Here is a 13,253-nt window from a genome sequence, read left to right as displayed (position 1 = left end):
AAGATGTTTGTTAGGGTGACTGGATGGTTGGGCAGGGCTTGGAGCAACCTGGGATTGCTGTGGAAAATTCCCTGCCCGTGGGTGGAACGAGATGGGCTTTAAGGTCCTTTCCAACCCAAACCATTCTGGGATTCTGGGATTCCATGGGTTTGGATGTTGATTCCTTCTCTCCCCTCGTTCACCTGAATGTTGTTCAGAGTCCAACATCGTGGATGTCCAGCTGAGAGTCTCCTGGCAGCAGCACCTGATCCTGCTGCAATCAGAGATGGTTCAGTGCTGCTCCCAGGGGGAACATGTTTGTGTGGAGACCTCCCTGTTCCCAGGAGCTGGAGAACCTGAGCCATGGAGAAGAGCCCTCGGGGCCCAGCCTGGCCTCCTTGGGAAGAAATGTTTCCAGAGGTTCAGGCCAGTGCCATCACCACCAAAAAGGGCCATTTTCTCCTCTCTGACATTTCTAATTTCTCTTCGTTTCCCCTTTTACCCTCTAATGTATTTCTGTGTCAACTGCTGATGTTTGGGAGTAAAAGAAGATGCTACACAGTGGAAAGGGGAATAAACATCAGCATTTCTGACACCCCAGGGGAGAGGGAATCCATGTGCTTGGTTTCCTTTTGCCATCCAGGCTGGGCAAGGGGAAAGGCAGCTCTTTGACACCCACTCCCCTTATTATCTTTACTCTTCCTTTTGAAGACAAAACAGGGCTCTGCTTCTCTTGAGCAGGGCAAAACCTCCAGGTTCCAGCTGGAATGACAGAGGTCTCACAGGTTCTCCCGAGCCCCAGAACTGTCTTTGTTGAGAGATTTCCTCATGGACCACATCCACTCCCAGTTTGGAGCCGGGAGCATCAGTTGCCATGGAGACTTCTTTGGGAAAGTCACCTGGGGAAAGCGCTGACGTATTTTTAGCTTTGGGTAATGAAGTTGAACAGCTGGAGGTGAAGGTGAGGGCCAGCCAGGTGCCACAGGTTCATGGGCTGGTGGCTGGGACCCCACCTGTGCTGCTGGGCTGGGATTGGGAAGGATCCTCAGGGCTGTGGCTCCACCAGGACAACGGAGGAGAAAGAATCACCCCAAAGAAAAGCTGCTAAGGAGGTGTTGTTACATGGGAAGGTAAAGAGGAGGCACTGGCTGAGGTCAGAGCTGCTCATGTACAGTGTGTTCAGCCTATAAATAGCTCCCAATCTACCTCTGCACCAGTGGTATTTTATTTATAGAGTGATGAGGGGACAAAAAGCTCCATTTGGTGTCAGGAGTTGATTTGGGAAGGTGGTTCAGGCTTGGTCAACAGTTCAGGTCTCTGAGAGGAGCAGAGCAGGACCCCAAACATGTGGGGTTTTCTCCTTGGACTGAGGCTCAAAGGCTGCAGTGCTGTTAATGCACCCTCTGGAATCAGGGAGGGCACTCCAGGTGCTGCCATTCAGGTATCCCACAGCAAATAGGATTTATCCATGGCCCTTGGATCAGCCTAACTCACATGGAAACCCGGATTTTACTCTCTAAGATACTCTCTGGGCTCCCCGGGATATATTTGGTTCTTTCGCCTTCAGCTGTCAAAAGTTGATTTGAAAATTAATTGATTTTGGTGTAATATTTACTGCACTTTAGCTTTCAGCACAGCACAGGGGAATAGATCTCCCTACAGCTGGCAGTGTCTGATGGGATTTGTTCCTGCTCCAAAGGCTCTCCACATTCCATGCCAACCCTTCCAGCTTTCAGCAGCCCCATCACCTTTTCCTACCCAGCTCCCACCGGCTTGGGAAGACAGAGGGAAGAATTTCACCTTAAAGAAGCCACAGTTGGTGCAAAACTGAACCCAAAGTGGAGAGATTATAGATGTGGCCTGATATTCCTTGGAATCAAAAGGATCTTCCCTTTTTTTTTGCACCAGCTGGGTTAAAAATGGGTCATCTCTCCTTGAGACAAACCAGCTGGGGGGAGGGTTAAGCAGCAGGTCCTGGAAGTGCCCTGGCCCATCCCCAGGGAATTATTGCTGGCAGAATAATTCCACAGAGCAGGCTGGAGGTGTCAGGGGAGGTGGTGAACCTGGATGGGAGGTGATTTAGAAACAGCCTTTAAATAAATACCCTGTTAGCAAAGACATCACCAGAACATTTCCTGATGGGCTGTGATGCTCCTGACTTTCTCCCAGGAGAACTGAGGACCATCCAAAGCTTTCACTGCAGGGTCTGGTGTCCCCTGACCCCAGGGGAGGTGACATTCTGACAGGGAATGTTTCCTTGTCTGCGGCTTAAAGCCTGAACTACCCAGGGTGGGCCAAACATTTTCCATTCTCTGTTTCTTGAGAGAAAATAGAAAAATTATTAATTAGGTTTTTTCCCCCCCACAGAAAAAACCTGCTGAGTTTTCCCTCCCACTTCAGTGAAATGCTTTCACCTGAAGATTAAATTCCTCTGAGTAGAGTTAGGTCCCAGTGTGCTGATGTTTCCTATAAAACATGATAAAGCATCCCATGATTTCCTCCCCAGGCATGGGGCAATCAGCACCTCTTTCCCTCTCCATTCCCAATCAAACCCTTTCAAGGCACAGGCTCCCAGCTGCCAGGAATGTTCAAGCTTCTCTGTCTGGCATTTGCAACAGTCAGATTTGGGCACTTTTGGGGTTGGGGCTGCAAGTTGAGAGGTCTGTGAGGAGCAGGAAAGGTGCAGAGACCTCGAGGTGGTGGATTATGGAGTCAGAGTATATCCTGAGCTGGAAGGGACCCATCCAGTCCAACTCCTGGCCCTGTACAGGACCCCCCAAAATCCCACCATGTCCCTGAGAGCGTTGTCCAAACGCTCCTTGAGCTCTGGCAGACCCCAGTAAGTCTCCACTCCCAGGAGTGGAGAGGGGCTGTTAGAGGCTGGAGGGGCATTTAACACAATTAAAAAGCAAAACCAAGTCAGGTGTCAGAAGCTGAGCCAGGCTGGGGACGTGGGATGGAAGTGATTCCTTTGGAGCTGTTGGATTTGGAGTCATCTGAGGCTGTTTATTGCTGTAAAACATATAAATCAGAGCAGAGTGAGAAGGAGCAAGAGATGGGAATTGCTCAGGGGGACAAGGGACAGGACAAGAGGGAACAGACTCAAGTTGTGCCAGGGGAGGATCAGGTTGGATATCAGGGAAAATGTCTTCACTGAAAGGGTGGTCAGGCCCTGGCCCAGCTGCCCAGGGCAGTGGTGGTGTCCCCATCCCTGGAGGGGTTTAACAGCTCTGTGGATGTGGCACTTGGGGACGTGGGTTAGGGGTGGTTTGATGGTTGCACTTGATGGTCTTGGAGGGCTTTTCCAAACTAAATGACTCAGTGGGTCTCTGCTGTCCCCTCTGCTCTCCGAGGTGCACCCACGATGCACACACAGAGGTGTCTCTGTGTTAACAAATCACAATCACACTGCTCAAAACAACAAAATACACACCAGTAACGCTCTGAAAGGCAATCCAAGCTGCTTCTGCCCTCCCCGTTTGCTGACACGCTGCCCTAGGACTCCTCCACCATAACAACTCCTCCCTTCTTCCTTGCCCTTCACAGAAATCCGGGAGGCTTTCCGAGTGCTGGACAGGGATGGGAATGGCTTCATCTCCAAGCAGGAGCTGGGCATGGCGATGCGCTCGCTGGGGTACATGCCCAGTGAGGTGGAGCTGGCCATCATCATGCAGCGCCTGGACATGGATGGTGAGTCCTGCTCTGCTCCTGGGGGGCGGGGGGGGCTTTCCCAGCGCTCGTGGAGGGGGTTCAAATAATTTGTGGTCGCCAGGGAAGGGCTGGAGAGGAAGCTGGAGAACTTTTGCTTCCGCCACAGCCAACTCTGAGATGCCAACCTGCCTCTCAAAGCAACCCATGGGAGGGAGCTGAAGCGTCTTCATGTGGCAGCTGGGACATCTGGGTGCAGACAGAGCAGGTCTTGCAACCTTTCTCTGCAAAGTTCAGGGATCCCCAACAACCCCAACAATCCCACCCTGTCCCTGAGAGCGTTGTCCAAACCCTCCCTGAGCTCTGGCAGCCTTGGGGCTGTGCCCACTGCCCTGGGGAGCCTGGGCAGTGCCCAACCAGCCTCTGGGGGAAGAACCTTTGGCTGAGATCCAACCTGAGCCTGCCCTGACACAGCTCCAGCCATTCCCTGGCTGCTGTCCCTGCCCACAGGGAGCAGAGGTCGGAGCTGCCCCTCATGAAGAAGCTGCAGACCCCGATGAGTCCTCACTCACATAAGGGTCTGTTAAAGGCTGGAGGGGGATTTAACACAACTAAAAATCAACCCAAAGTCAGATGTCAGAAGCTGGGCCAGGCTGAGGATGATTGATGGAAGTAACTCCTTTGCTGCCATCACCCCCATGGAATATCCCACAGGGATCACTGAAGGCCAATTCCTGGCCCTGCCCAGGACACTCTGGGAATCCCAGTTGCAAACAGTCTTTTGCAAGGCTGTTGTCACCTTTCTCTTTGCATTCCTGGGCATCTTCTGACCCAGGGAGATGATCTGAGTGCCCAAGCAGGCAGAGCTGCCCAGCCCTGTGGCCCCAAGTGAAAGATTCTCTGGGTGGGAGCTGCTCCCGGTGGTAATGAAGTGTTGATGGGCTTGATCGAGAAGTTTTGAGGGGTGGAATAATTTGGAGCAAAGTCCTGCTGTGAGAGCTCATCAAACAATTACTGAGTGGTAATAAAAGAAACAGAACCCACCATTAACAGGGAGAGGGAAATGCAGCATCAGGATGATGGAGCCAGGGAGGACTTTTTAACAATCAGAGCTGATCACAACGAGCAGAACGTCTTTAAAATGCCCTTGGTCAGAGCAGGAAGGGAGACACAGAAGTGTGCAGGGACGCTGGGATGCAGCTCCAAACTTCTCCCACCCTTCCAAAGGGGTGGAAACAGTGAAATGATGCCAAAGCAGAGCCCTGAAGGCAGCCCTGGTGTGGAGGGGGACCCTTGGAGAGCCAGTGAGACACCACAATCCTTGGGGAGAGTGTGGAGAGCAGAAAGCAGGGCAGGTGGGGCAATCCCTGGGGATCCCTGGATACCCCTGAGCTGCACAGGAAAACCGTGTTCAGCAGGGCAGGGAGGCAGGGGAGGGGCTCTCAGCCTGTGCAGGGTGTTCAGCATCTCCCCCAGACAGGCACAGAAACCCTGGCAGAGAGAGAAGATCAGCTGTGGAAATGATCTCATTCCTAAAAGAACAGGGGGAAGAAAGAATCCATCACTTTTAAAAGCATTTTCTCCCAAAGTTATTGATTGTCCCTCGCTCTGTGCTGGCCTTTCCTGGCAGAGCAGGGCACATCTCCTCAGGTTTTGCAAAGCCCAGACTCAGCCTGGTGCCAATTCCTGGGGTCTTTTACCGAAACTCGGAGCGTTTTTGGAAAAAGAGCTCCGGGGACTTGGCTCCCGGGTTTGATCCCTCTCCAGTTATTCCCCGACTCTTGGTCTCCCGGACTGAGGCTTTGGCACTGTTTTGTACACGCTCCTGGCGTGCAGGGACCTGTAATGTGAGAGGTGGAGTCCAAACCTGCAGCAATGGGAGGTGTTCAATCCCTGCTGGAGACTTGTCAGGAAGTGTTTTCTGCAGAGATGGGGTTGATCCTCCACCTCCTCCAGCTCAGCAGTTCCAGCAGCTCCAATCTGGGTGTGCTGGGGGGGTTTATTGCTCTCCTGTCTCCTCTGCCTGTCGTGGCAGTGTCTGAGCAGAGGGTTTGGGGCTGCACTGATGTGAAGGTCAAGTGCATTAAAAAGAACCAGGGGAATGGGAAATTCCTGAGGCACTGAGCAAAGAGGGGAATATTCTGTGAAAGATTTACCTTGCCTGCAAATTGTATTATTGCTCTACAGCTTGAATTAATATTACATGGCTTATGGCTACTTTTGCTCTGATGGATTATCTTGATTTTTTTTCTGGGATTTAGCTTGAAATATGGAGTGAGAAGGAGGAATAGCTTCCTCCTCCCTCTCCCACTGTGATCAGCATCATTCAGTAGCAGGGTTTGATCCCAGTGAGCTCCCAGGGGTGTTGGTTGTGCCTGGCACTCCCAGGGACAACCTGCCCCTCCTTCCCAAATACTCATGTTGGGGTTTTCCTGTTGGGGTTTTCCTGTTGGGCTTGAGGGTTGCCAGATTTTTGCAGGGCTTTGGCTCAGCATGAGGTGGATGGGAAGCTCCGGTGGATGAAAGGTCACACTCAAGGAGGGTCAGGAAAGCTGGGGGGGTTCAATGAACCTCCCTCACCTCTCCTGGCACCTGCCATGAATTATGATGTGACAGAGGGTAACGTGGCCAGACATCCATTCCCCCCCAGAACTGCTGCCAGGGTGTGCTAATAATGAGGTAATACAATTGGCAGGGCTTGAGATTTAATCTGAACCAGCCTGAGCAGACCCAGAAGTTTCAGTGCAAACAGAGTTTTGAGTCCCTCAGGATCGGGGGGGGGGTTGCAGGATGGCAGAGGGGATGGATCTGCCACAGCTTGTTTGACTGGTGGGCTTCAAACTGAGCAGCCAGAGCTGCTCCCAGTTTGGTTTTCCTTGCAAACCTTATTTTCTGTGGGGAAACAGAGGGAGGCTCAGCCCTGTAAAACCTTTTTTTTCTGTGGGGATACAGGGCCCTGTGTGGGTGAGGCTGAGGAGATGTTGGTGCTGTGGGATTGACAGGTTGGACACAGAGTGTTTGAAGAGGAGCAAATGCTGGAGTGGGGCTGTAGCTGAGCATGAACTGGGCTGACAAGAGCATTTCACACCTGGGTGTCACCTCCTGCCACAAAGCTCTTGCCCAGCTCAGTGAAGAGACTGAGGGGAGACCTCACTGCAGTTCCAAATTCCTGGGGAGGAGCAGAGGAGGGGCAGGGACTGAGCTCTGCTCTGGGGGACCAGGGACAGCAGCCAGGGAATGGCTGGAGCTGTGTCAGGGCAGGCTCAGGTTGGATCTCAGCCAAAGGTTCTTCCCCCAGAGGCTGGTTGGGCACTGCCCAGGCTCCCCAGGGCAGTGGGCACAGCCCCAAGGCTGCCAGAGCTCAGGGAGGCTTTGGCTGATCCTCTGGGGTACAGGGAATGACTCTTGGGGATGAGGGTTGGACTCCACGATCCTTGGGGGTCCCTCCCAGCTGAGCACATTCTGTCAGTCTGTGATAAAACAGGATTAACTCTGGAGGTGCCCAAGGACAGCAGCTCCCGGTGCCACCCTGTGCTCAGTGACACCCTCAGAGCCTCCCCAGCAGAGCAGAAAGGAAGGGGCTTTCCATAATTCATCACACTTGAAGGCAAAATGGAATCAGTTAGAAAACACTGCTTGAAATAAAGCACAAATGGCCGTGGCACAGCTTGGATTTTGGCCAGGAGGTGTCAGATCACCTCTGATGCCTCCACAGCTCCTAAGTGCTGCCCCCAGCCCTCCCTCAGAGAGACCATGCCAGCAGCCCCTTGGTTTGCCCAAGAGAACTTCAGCCACTCTCTGAATTCTCTGCTTTGCTGAATGCTCTGGTTTCCAGGGAATATCTGATTCTTCCAAATCCTCAGCAGAGGCAGGGGAGCACCACTGCATTCCCTAAAAACACCTTCTCCGTCTTTCCTTCCAAGTCCCTTTGCTTGGAGTCCAAGCAGCATTTGGACAACACTCCCAGGCACAGGGTGGGATTGTTGGGGTGTCTGTGTAGGGCCAGGAGTTGGACTGGATGGTCCTTGTGGGACCCTTCCCACTCAGGATATTCCATGATTTGGCAAGGTGTGCTTCCCCCAGGTGAACAGGGGCACAGCTGCCACAGGGGGAAAGAAGAGTTGACATAAAAAGAGGAATTAGGGAGAAAAATGAGAATCTCCTTGGAAGATTTCAAGGTCTCCAGAGAAATCTTATAAATCATCAGAATTCTTACAAATCATCAGAAACCCCCTTTGACGAACCACCGAGAGATGCCACAGTGGAAAATACCAAAATAGAACAGAAGGAAAAGGGATTTTCAGCACAAAAAATGTTCCTTTTTTAGGAAGGGAAGTGAGGAATGGTGGTTCCATCACGTGCCAGGGCATGAGTTTCCCATTAGGCCAAAGCTTTGCTTACATCTTGCTGGAAGTGGGGCGTGACTGGATCCCTGCAGAAGGTGGTTGGAGCCCCTGGGCATCTCTCCAGGGTGCTGGGCCTTGGAGGGACACTTTGTTTGCTTTTGGTCTGGAACTAGAGGTCAAATCTTACCTTTCTCTCCTTGATTTGCTTTATTCTTAGCCATAATTATGTACTGCATGAACATAAACATTGCAGGCTGGGAGAGGTGGGGATGTTTCTGTCTGCAATCTGGAGACTGACCTGGAGTGTTCTGCCAGGAGGGGGGAATGTAAAATATTTAATCTATATTTCCGTGCTTGGAAAAAAAAAGGAATTATTTGTAAATTCTTCCAATTGGCAGTAATGCTAATAAAAATGCAGAGAAATGGCACATTAAATGTGTTGCCTTATCTGGGGTGCCTCCACTTTAAGCAGAGCTTTTGCAATAAAATAGATGAATGTGTGATTTAAGTGTCAAACTCGTTCGTTACAACATGAGACACTTTTATCTGAGGAATAAAATAAGCACTCCATGTACTAATTAGAGGAGCAGCTGCTTTTCAGAACCCTGGAAAAATAACTTCAGGCTTCAAGAGGGGGGAAAGCAAAAACACCCACCCCAGTGTATCAAATTATTGTAGTACAAATAGGAACTGCTTTGATCAAGCCAAAGACGAGCTGGTTCCCTGGGAGAACAAGGGACTCACCTGGTGCCTTCTGGGATGTGGCAGCGGGAGCAGCAAAATTACAGCGGTGACACCCTGGAAAACCAGGAATTAAAAGCCAGTTTAAAAGCCTGGATGGAATCATTAAGGTTGGGGAAGACCTCTAAGGTCGTTGAGTCTGACCATGATCCACCACTGCCAAGGCCACCACTAAACCATGTCCCCAAGTGCCACATCCCCAGGGCTGGTGAACCCCTCCAGGGCTGGGGATTCCAACACTGCCCTTGGAAAAGGGCAGCCTTTTCCAAGCCTTGGCAACCCTTTCAGCGAAGACATTTTTCCTAATATCCAACCTAGACCTCCCCTGGAACAACTTGAGGCTGTTTCCTCTAGTCCTGCCACCAAACTGGGTGTGTTCCCAAGCTGCTGTGCGAGGGAGCAGGGAATTGAGGAAGGGATGAGAACCCAGCAAGACGTTCATGGGGACCCTGGCAAAAGGGTTTGGAAGATGTGCAGCTCTCCCAGGTGGAGGTTTGGGCAGCTCCGTGGTTGGAATGGGGTTCTGAAGGATTATTGTCATCTTTTGCTTTGCATGAGGGAACTTTCTCACTCTCTGCAACAGGAGGGTGGAGTCGGGGGGGATCGGGCTCTTCTCCCAGGGAACAAGGGATGGGATGAGAGGGAATGGCCTCAAGTTGCACCAGGGGAGGTTTAGGTTGGATATCAGGGAAAATTTCTTCATGGAAAGGCTTGTCCAGCCCTGACACAGCTGCCCAGGGTGGGGGTGGAGTCCCCATCCCTGGAAGTGTTCCAGGAATGAGCAGAGGTGGCACCCAGTGCTTTGGTTTAGTGGGCACGGGGCTGTTGGGTTGAAGGTTGGACTTGATGATTTTGGAGGTCTTTTCCAACCTTAATGGCTCTGTGATTCCATGATCCTCTCTGGAAAGGGCAAAAATGACAGTGACACGACTGCAGGGTGCCAGGGGCTGGTGACAGGACACTGCCAAGGTGTCACTGCTGTCCTGCTGCTGGGTCAGGGTTTGTACAAAGACGTTGCTTTGCTTTGCCTGCACCTGCTTCCCAAAGAGAGGGAAGGGACATCAGAGCTGGGAGCTCCACTGGCAGTGTCACAGGGATGAGAGGATCAAAGGACATCTGGAGAGAGAATGGGCCTCTCTTTTAAAAATTAGGTGCTGAGCTTTCCCCTGTGTCCAGCAGAAGGTGAGTTCCTTGCAGGCATTTCATGGCCAAACCATCAAATCACAGAATCATTAAGGTTGAAAAGACCTCCAGGATCCTCAAGTCCAACCTTTGACCAATAAAATGTTTGCTTCTGTCCAGAAGATCAGCTTCCAGTGCCCTTTGTGGGACAGGCTGACATTCACAAGCTGAAAACATTTTATCTCTTCCTTTTGTGTCTCCCCCTCTTCTTATTTCGGTTTTCCTGGTTTTTTCTTTACTCCCATGGATGTTTCCTTGTGTTTCAACCCCTCAACATGAAACTGTAGAAAACAGTGGAGGACCAGCAACCGTTTCTGTATTAAAATGCAGTTAATAGGAATCAGAGAATCCCAGAATGGTTTGGGGTGGAAGGGACCTTAAAGATCATCTCATCCCACCCCCTGCCATGGGCAGGGACACCTTCCACTAGCCCAGGTTGCTCCAAGCCCCGTCCAACCTGGCCTTGGGCACTTCCAGGGATGGGGCAGGGAAAGCACAGACAGGTTGTTGCAGATGTTTGGTTTGTCCTCTGTGCTCAGAGCTCTCTGATTATTCAGTGTGAGAACTGATGTCACAACACTTCAGGGGGTTGTCCTTTCAAGTGTGTTGCTGAGCTGAGAATCTTGGTCAGCGAGATGGATTTGATGAGACTTGTCTTTATTTATAGAGGCCACTTTCTTCCTGTCTGCTCTTATTTGGAAAATGGAGATTATCATATTATGTGTTCTCACTGAGGACAATGAAGAGTAATTACAGCTGCTGGTGAGGCTTGGCTGATGTGCAGCTCAGGACTGGGAAGAGGGGCACCAGGAATATCAAATCCTGCCTTTGTTGAAGTGCCAGGGTGGCCGAGGGCAGCTGTGCTGAATGGACAGGACAAAGGGAAACCCTGGGCTGCAATCCCACCCCAAAGCCTGTCCATCCTGTGCTCCAGCAGGGCAGAGTCCTGTGCTCTGGGATCCACCTCGTGCCCTGTGGTTTGTTTGCACCCTTGTTTAATTTTATTTACTCTTTAAAACACAGTGCCCCCGGGATGATGATTTTGGCTTCAGAGGATGTGTGTGCCACAGGGAACACACCTTGTCTCTGTTTTAATGAGCCTGTGACTTGCTGGTTGTCTCAGAGCTGTCTGGTGGCTGCTATGATGCTCACTCAGCTCTCTGCTCTTCCCAGGGCCCAGGGAGCCACTTTAATTAAAGTCCTGGGTAGTCAGGTCGTGATTTTGCTCCTCTTGATCCATCTGACAAAGAGATCAACTGGTGACAAACTCTGCAAAGACCTGCAAAGGAACCCTCTCGGGTTTGGGTGCACAGGGAGAGGGTTTCAGGGACGTGGGAAGGCAACAAAGTTGGGGAAGGGCTTTGAGGGGAAGGGGCTGAGGGCACTTGGTGTGTTCAGCTGGAGCAGAGGAGACTGAGGGGAGACCTCAGTGCAGTTCCAACTGCCTGGGCAGGGGCAGAGGAGGGGCAGGGACTGAGCTCTGCTCTGGGGGGACCAGGGACAGCAGCCAGGGAATGGCTGGAGCTGTGTCAGGGCAGGCTCAGGTTGGATCTCAGCCAAAGGTTCTTCCCCCAGAGGCTGGTTGGGCACTGCCCAGGCTCCCCAGGGCAGTGGGCACAGCCCCAAGGCTGCCAGAGCTCAGGGAGGCTTTGGCTGATCCTCTGGGGCACAGGGGGTGACTCTTGGGGCTGGGCCTGTGCAGGGCTGAGGGTTGGACTCCATGATCCTTGGGGGTCCCTCCCAGCTCAGCACATTCTGGAATTCTGTGGGTTGGGGGCAGTGGGGGCTCGGGGTGGCCGTGCTGGGGGCACATCACACTCAGCAGGCTCTGCAGGGCCCTTCCCTGCAGGACAATCTCATCCCAGGGCTGGGAATTGGGGCATCCTGCAGCTCCCCAGGGCTGAGCTGATGCTGCTGGGCAGGTGTCTGATGGATATTTATTTTTTCCTGCAGTCACTGTTTCCCTTGGACTCTTCCTCCACTCACAGCAGCCTCCTTGTTGCAGTGGCTGTGCTGGAGCAGGGGACACGTCCCCCTGTGGAGGCAGAGCCCTTGTCCTCCTCCATCACTGTCTCCCAGGTCAGCTCAAGACAGGCTCCCCTTGGGCAAACACGGGGAGTTAATAGATCTTTCTTTTTAATGGGAAGCAAACAAGTCCTGTGCAGCTGCTTCCTCTTCCCTGCCAGACAAGGCAAAGTGCTGTCAGAATAAGTAACTCTCAAGGTCCTCTGCTCAGTGTTGGATGGATAAACCTCCTCACACCCCCCAGGCTCCGTCTATGCGGGCTTGATGGAGCCTTCCAGCCCCCATGGAAATTTCCTCCTCCAGGAATGTGTGTTTGTACAGTTTGTGAAGCTTTTCTGTGGACTTGTCAGCAAAAGCAGAGCAGCCAATTCCACACAGCCCCCCTAAAACCTGTGGGACTGGAGGGGTCCCTGAGAGCCCAACTGGCTGCAGGGGAGATGGTTCATCCTTTCCTTCAGACCCAGTGAAGCTTTTCACAGAATTCCACAATGGTTTAGGTTGGAAGGGACCTTAAAGACCACCTCATTCCAGCCCCTGCCATGGGCAGGGACACCTTCCACTAGCCCAGCTTGCTCCAACCTGACCTTGGACACTTCCAGGGATGGGGCAGCCACAGCTTCTCTGGACAACCTGTGCCAGGGCCTCACCACCCTCACAGCCAAGAATTCCTTCCCAATCTCCCATCTAACCCTGCCCTCTGCCAGTGGGAAGCCATTCCCCCCTGTCCTGTCCCTCCATCCTTGTCCCCAGTCCCTCTCCAGCTCTCCTGGAGCCCCCTTAGGTACTGGAAGGGGCTCTCAGGTCTCCCTGGAGCCTTCTCTTCTCCAGCTGAACACCCCCAGCTCTCCCAACCTTTCTCAGAGCAGAGGGGCTCCAGCCCTTGGAGCATCTCCTCTGAACTCTTTCCAATGGATCCCCACCTTTCTTGTGTTGGGGTTGTTGTTTTTGTTGGCTTTTTTCCCCTCCAAAAAGTCATTTTAGCTGTGGGACGTGTGGCAGAGCTGGTGGACAGTAAAAAGGTGAGACTATTCCGAAGGAGCAAGAAAAATGAGAAACTCTATTTTTTTACAGCTGTGCCTGGTCAGGGAGTATCAAAGACCCTCTGTGAGTGACTCTGGGAATTCCAAGGGAATGCCAACAGGACTTTTGGGAGATGGATGCTCATTGTCATCGTTCTCCATCCTGGGCACTGGTTGCCCATCCCTGTGTGGGCAGGAAGGGGAGGTCTGGCAGCCTCCTTTGGGGACATCCAGGACACTCCGTGCCTCAGTTTCCCCTTTAAAAAAAAGCACTGCAGTGGAGCTTCACCTCCTCGTTTCAGCCCATTCCATG

The 13,253-nt window shown here is 52.2% G+C and overlaps 1 protein-coding gene across 4 annotated transcripts in view; it reads left to right on the top strand.

Moving 5' to 3' along the window:
• Nucleotides 1-13,253, top strand: part of CALN1 (calneuron 1) — a 163,197-nt gene that overhangs the window by 85,602 nt on the left and 64,342 nt on the right. For all 4 annotated transcript variants that reach the window (XM_032707608.1, XM_032707610.1, XM_032707612.1 and 1 more), the window contains one exon: nt 3,526-3,669. In XM_032707608.1, the coding sequence (XP_032563499.1) occupies nt 3,526-3,669 (144 nt within the window). The remainder of the gene's footprint in view (nt 1-3,525; nt 3,670-13,253) is intronic.

This window comes from Chiroxiphia lanceolata, chromosome 20, assembly GCF_009829145.1.
Source record: "Chiroxiphia lanceolata isolate bChiLan1 chromosome 20, bChiLan1.pri, whole genome shotgun sequence".
Taxonomy (NCBI): Eukaryota; Metazoa; Chordata; class Aves; order Passeriformes; family Pipridae; genus Chiroxiphia; species Chiroxiphia lanceolata.
Note: the sequence above shows the minus strand (reverse complement) of the source record. Positions and strands in the feature narration are given on the sequence as shown.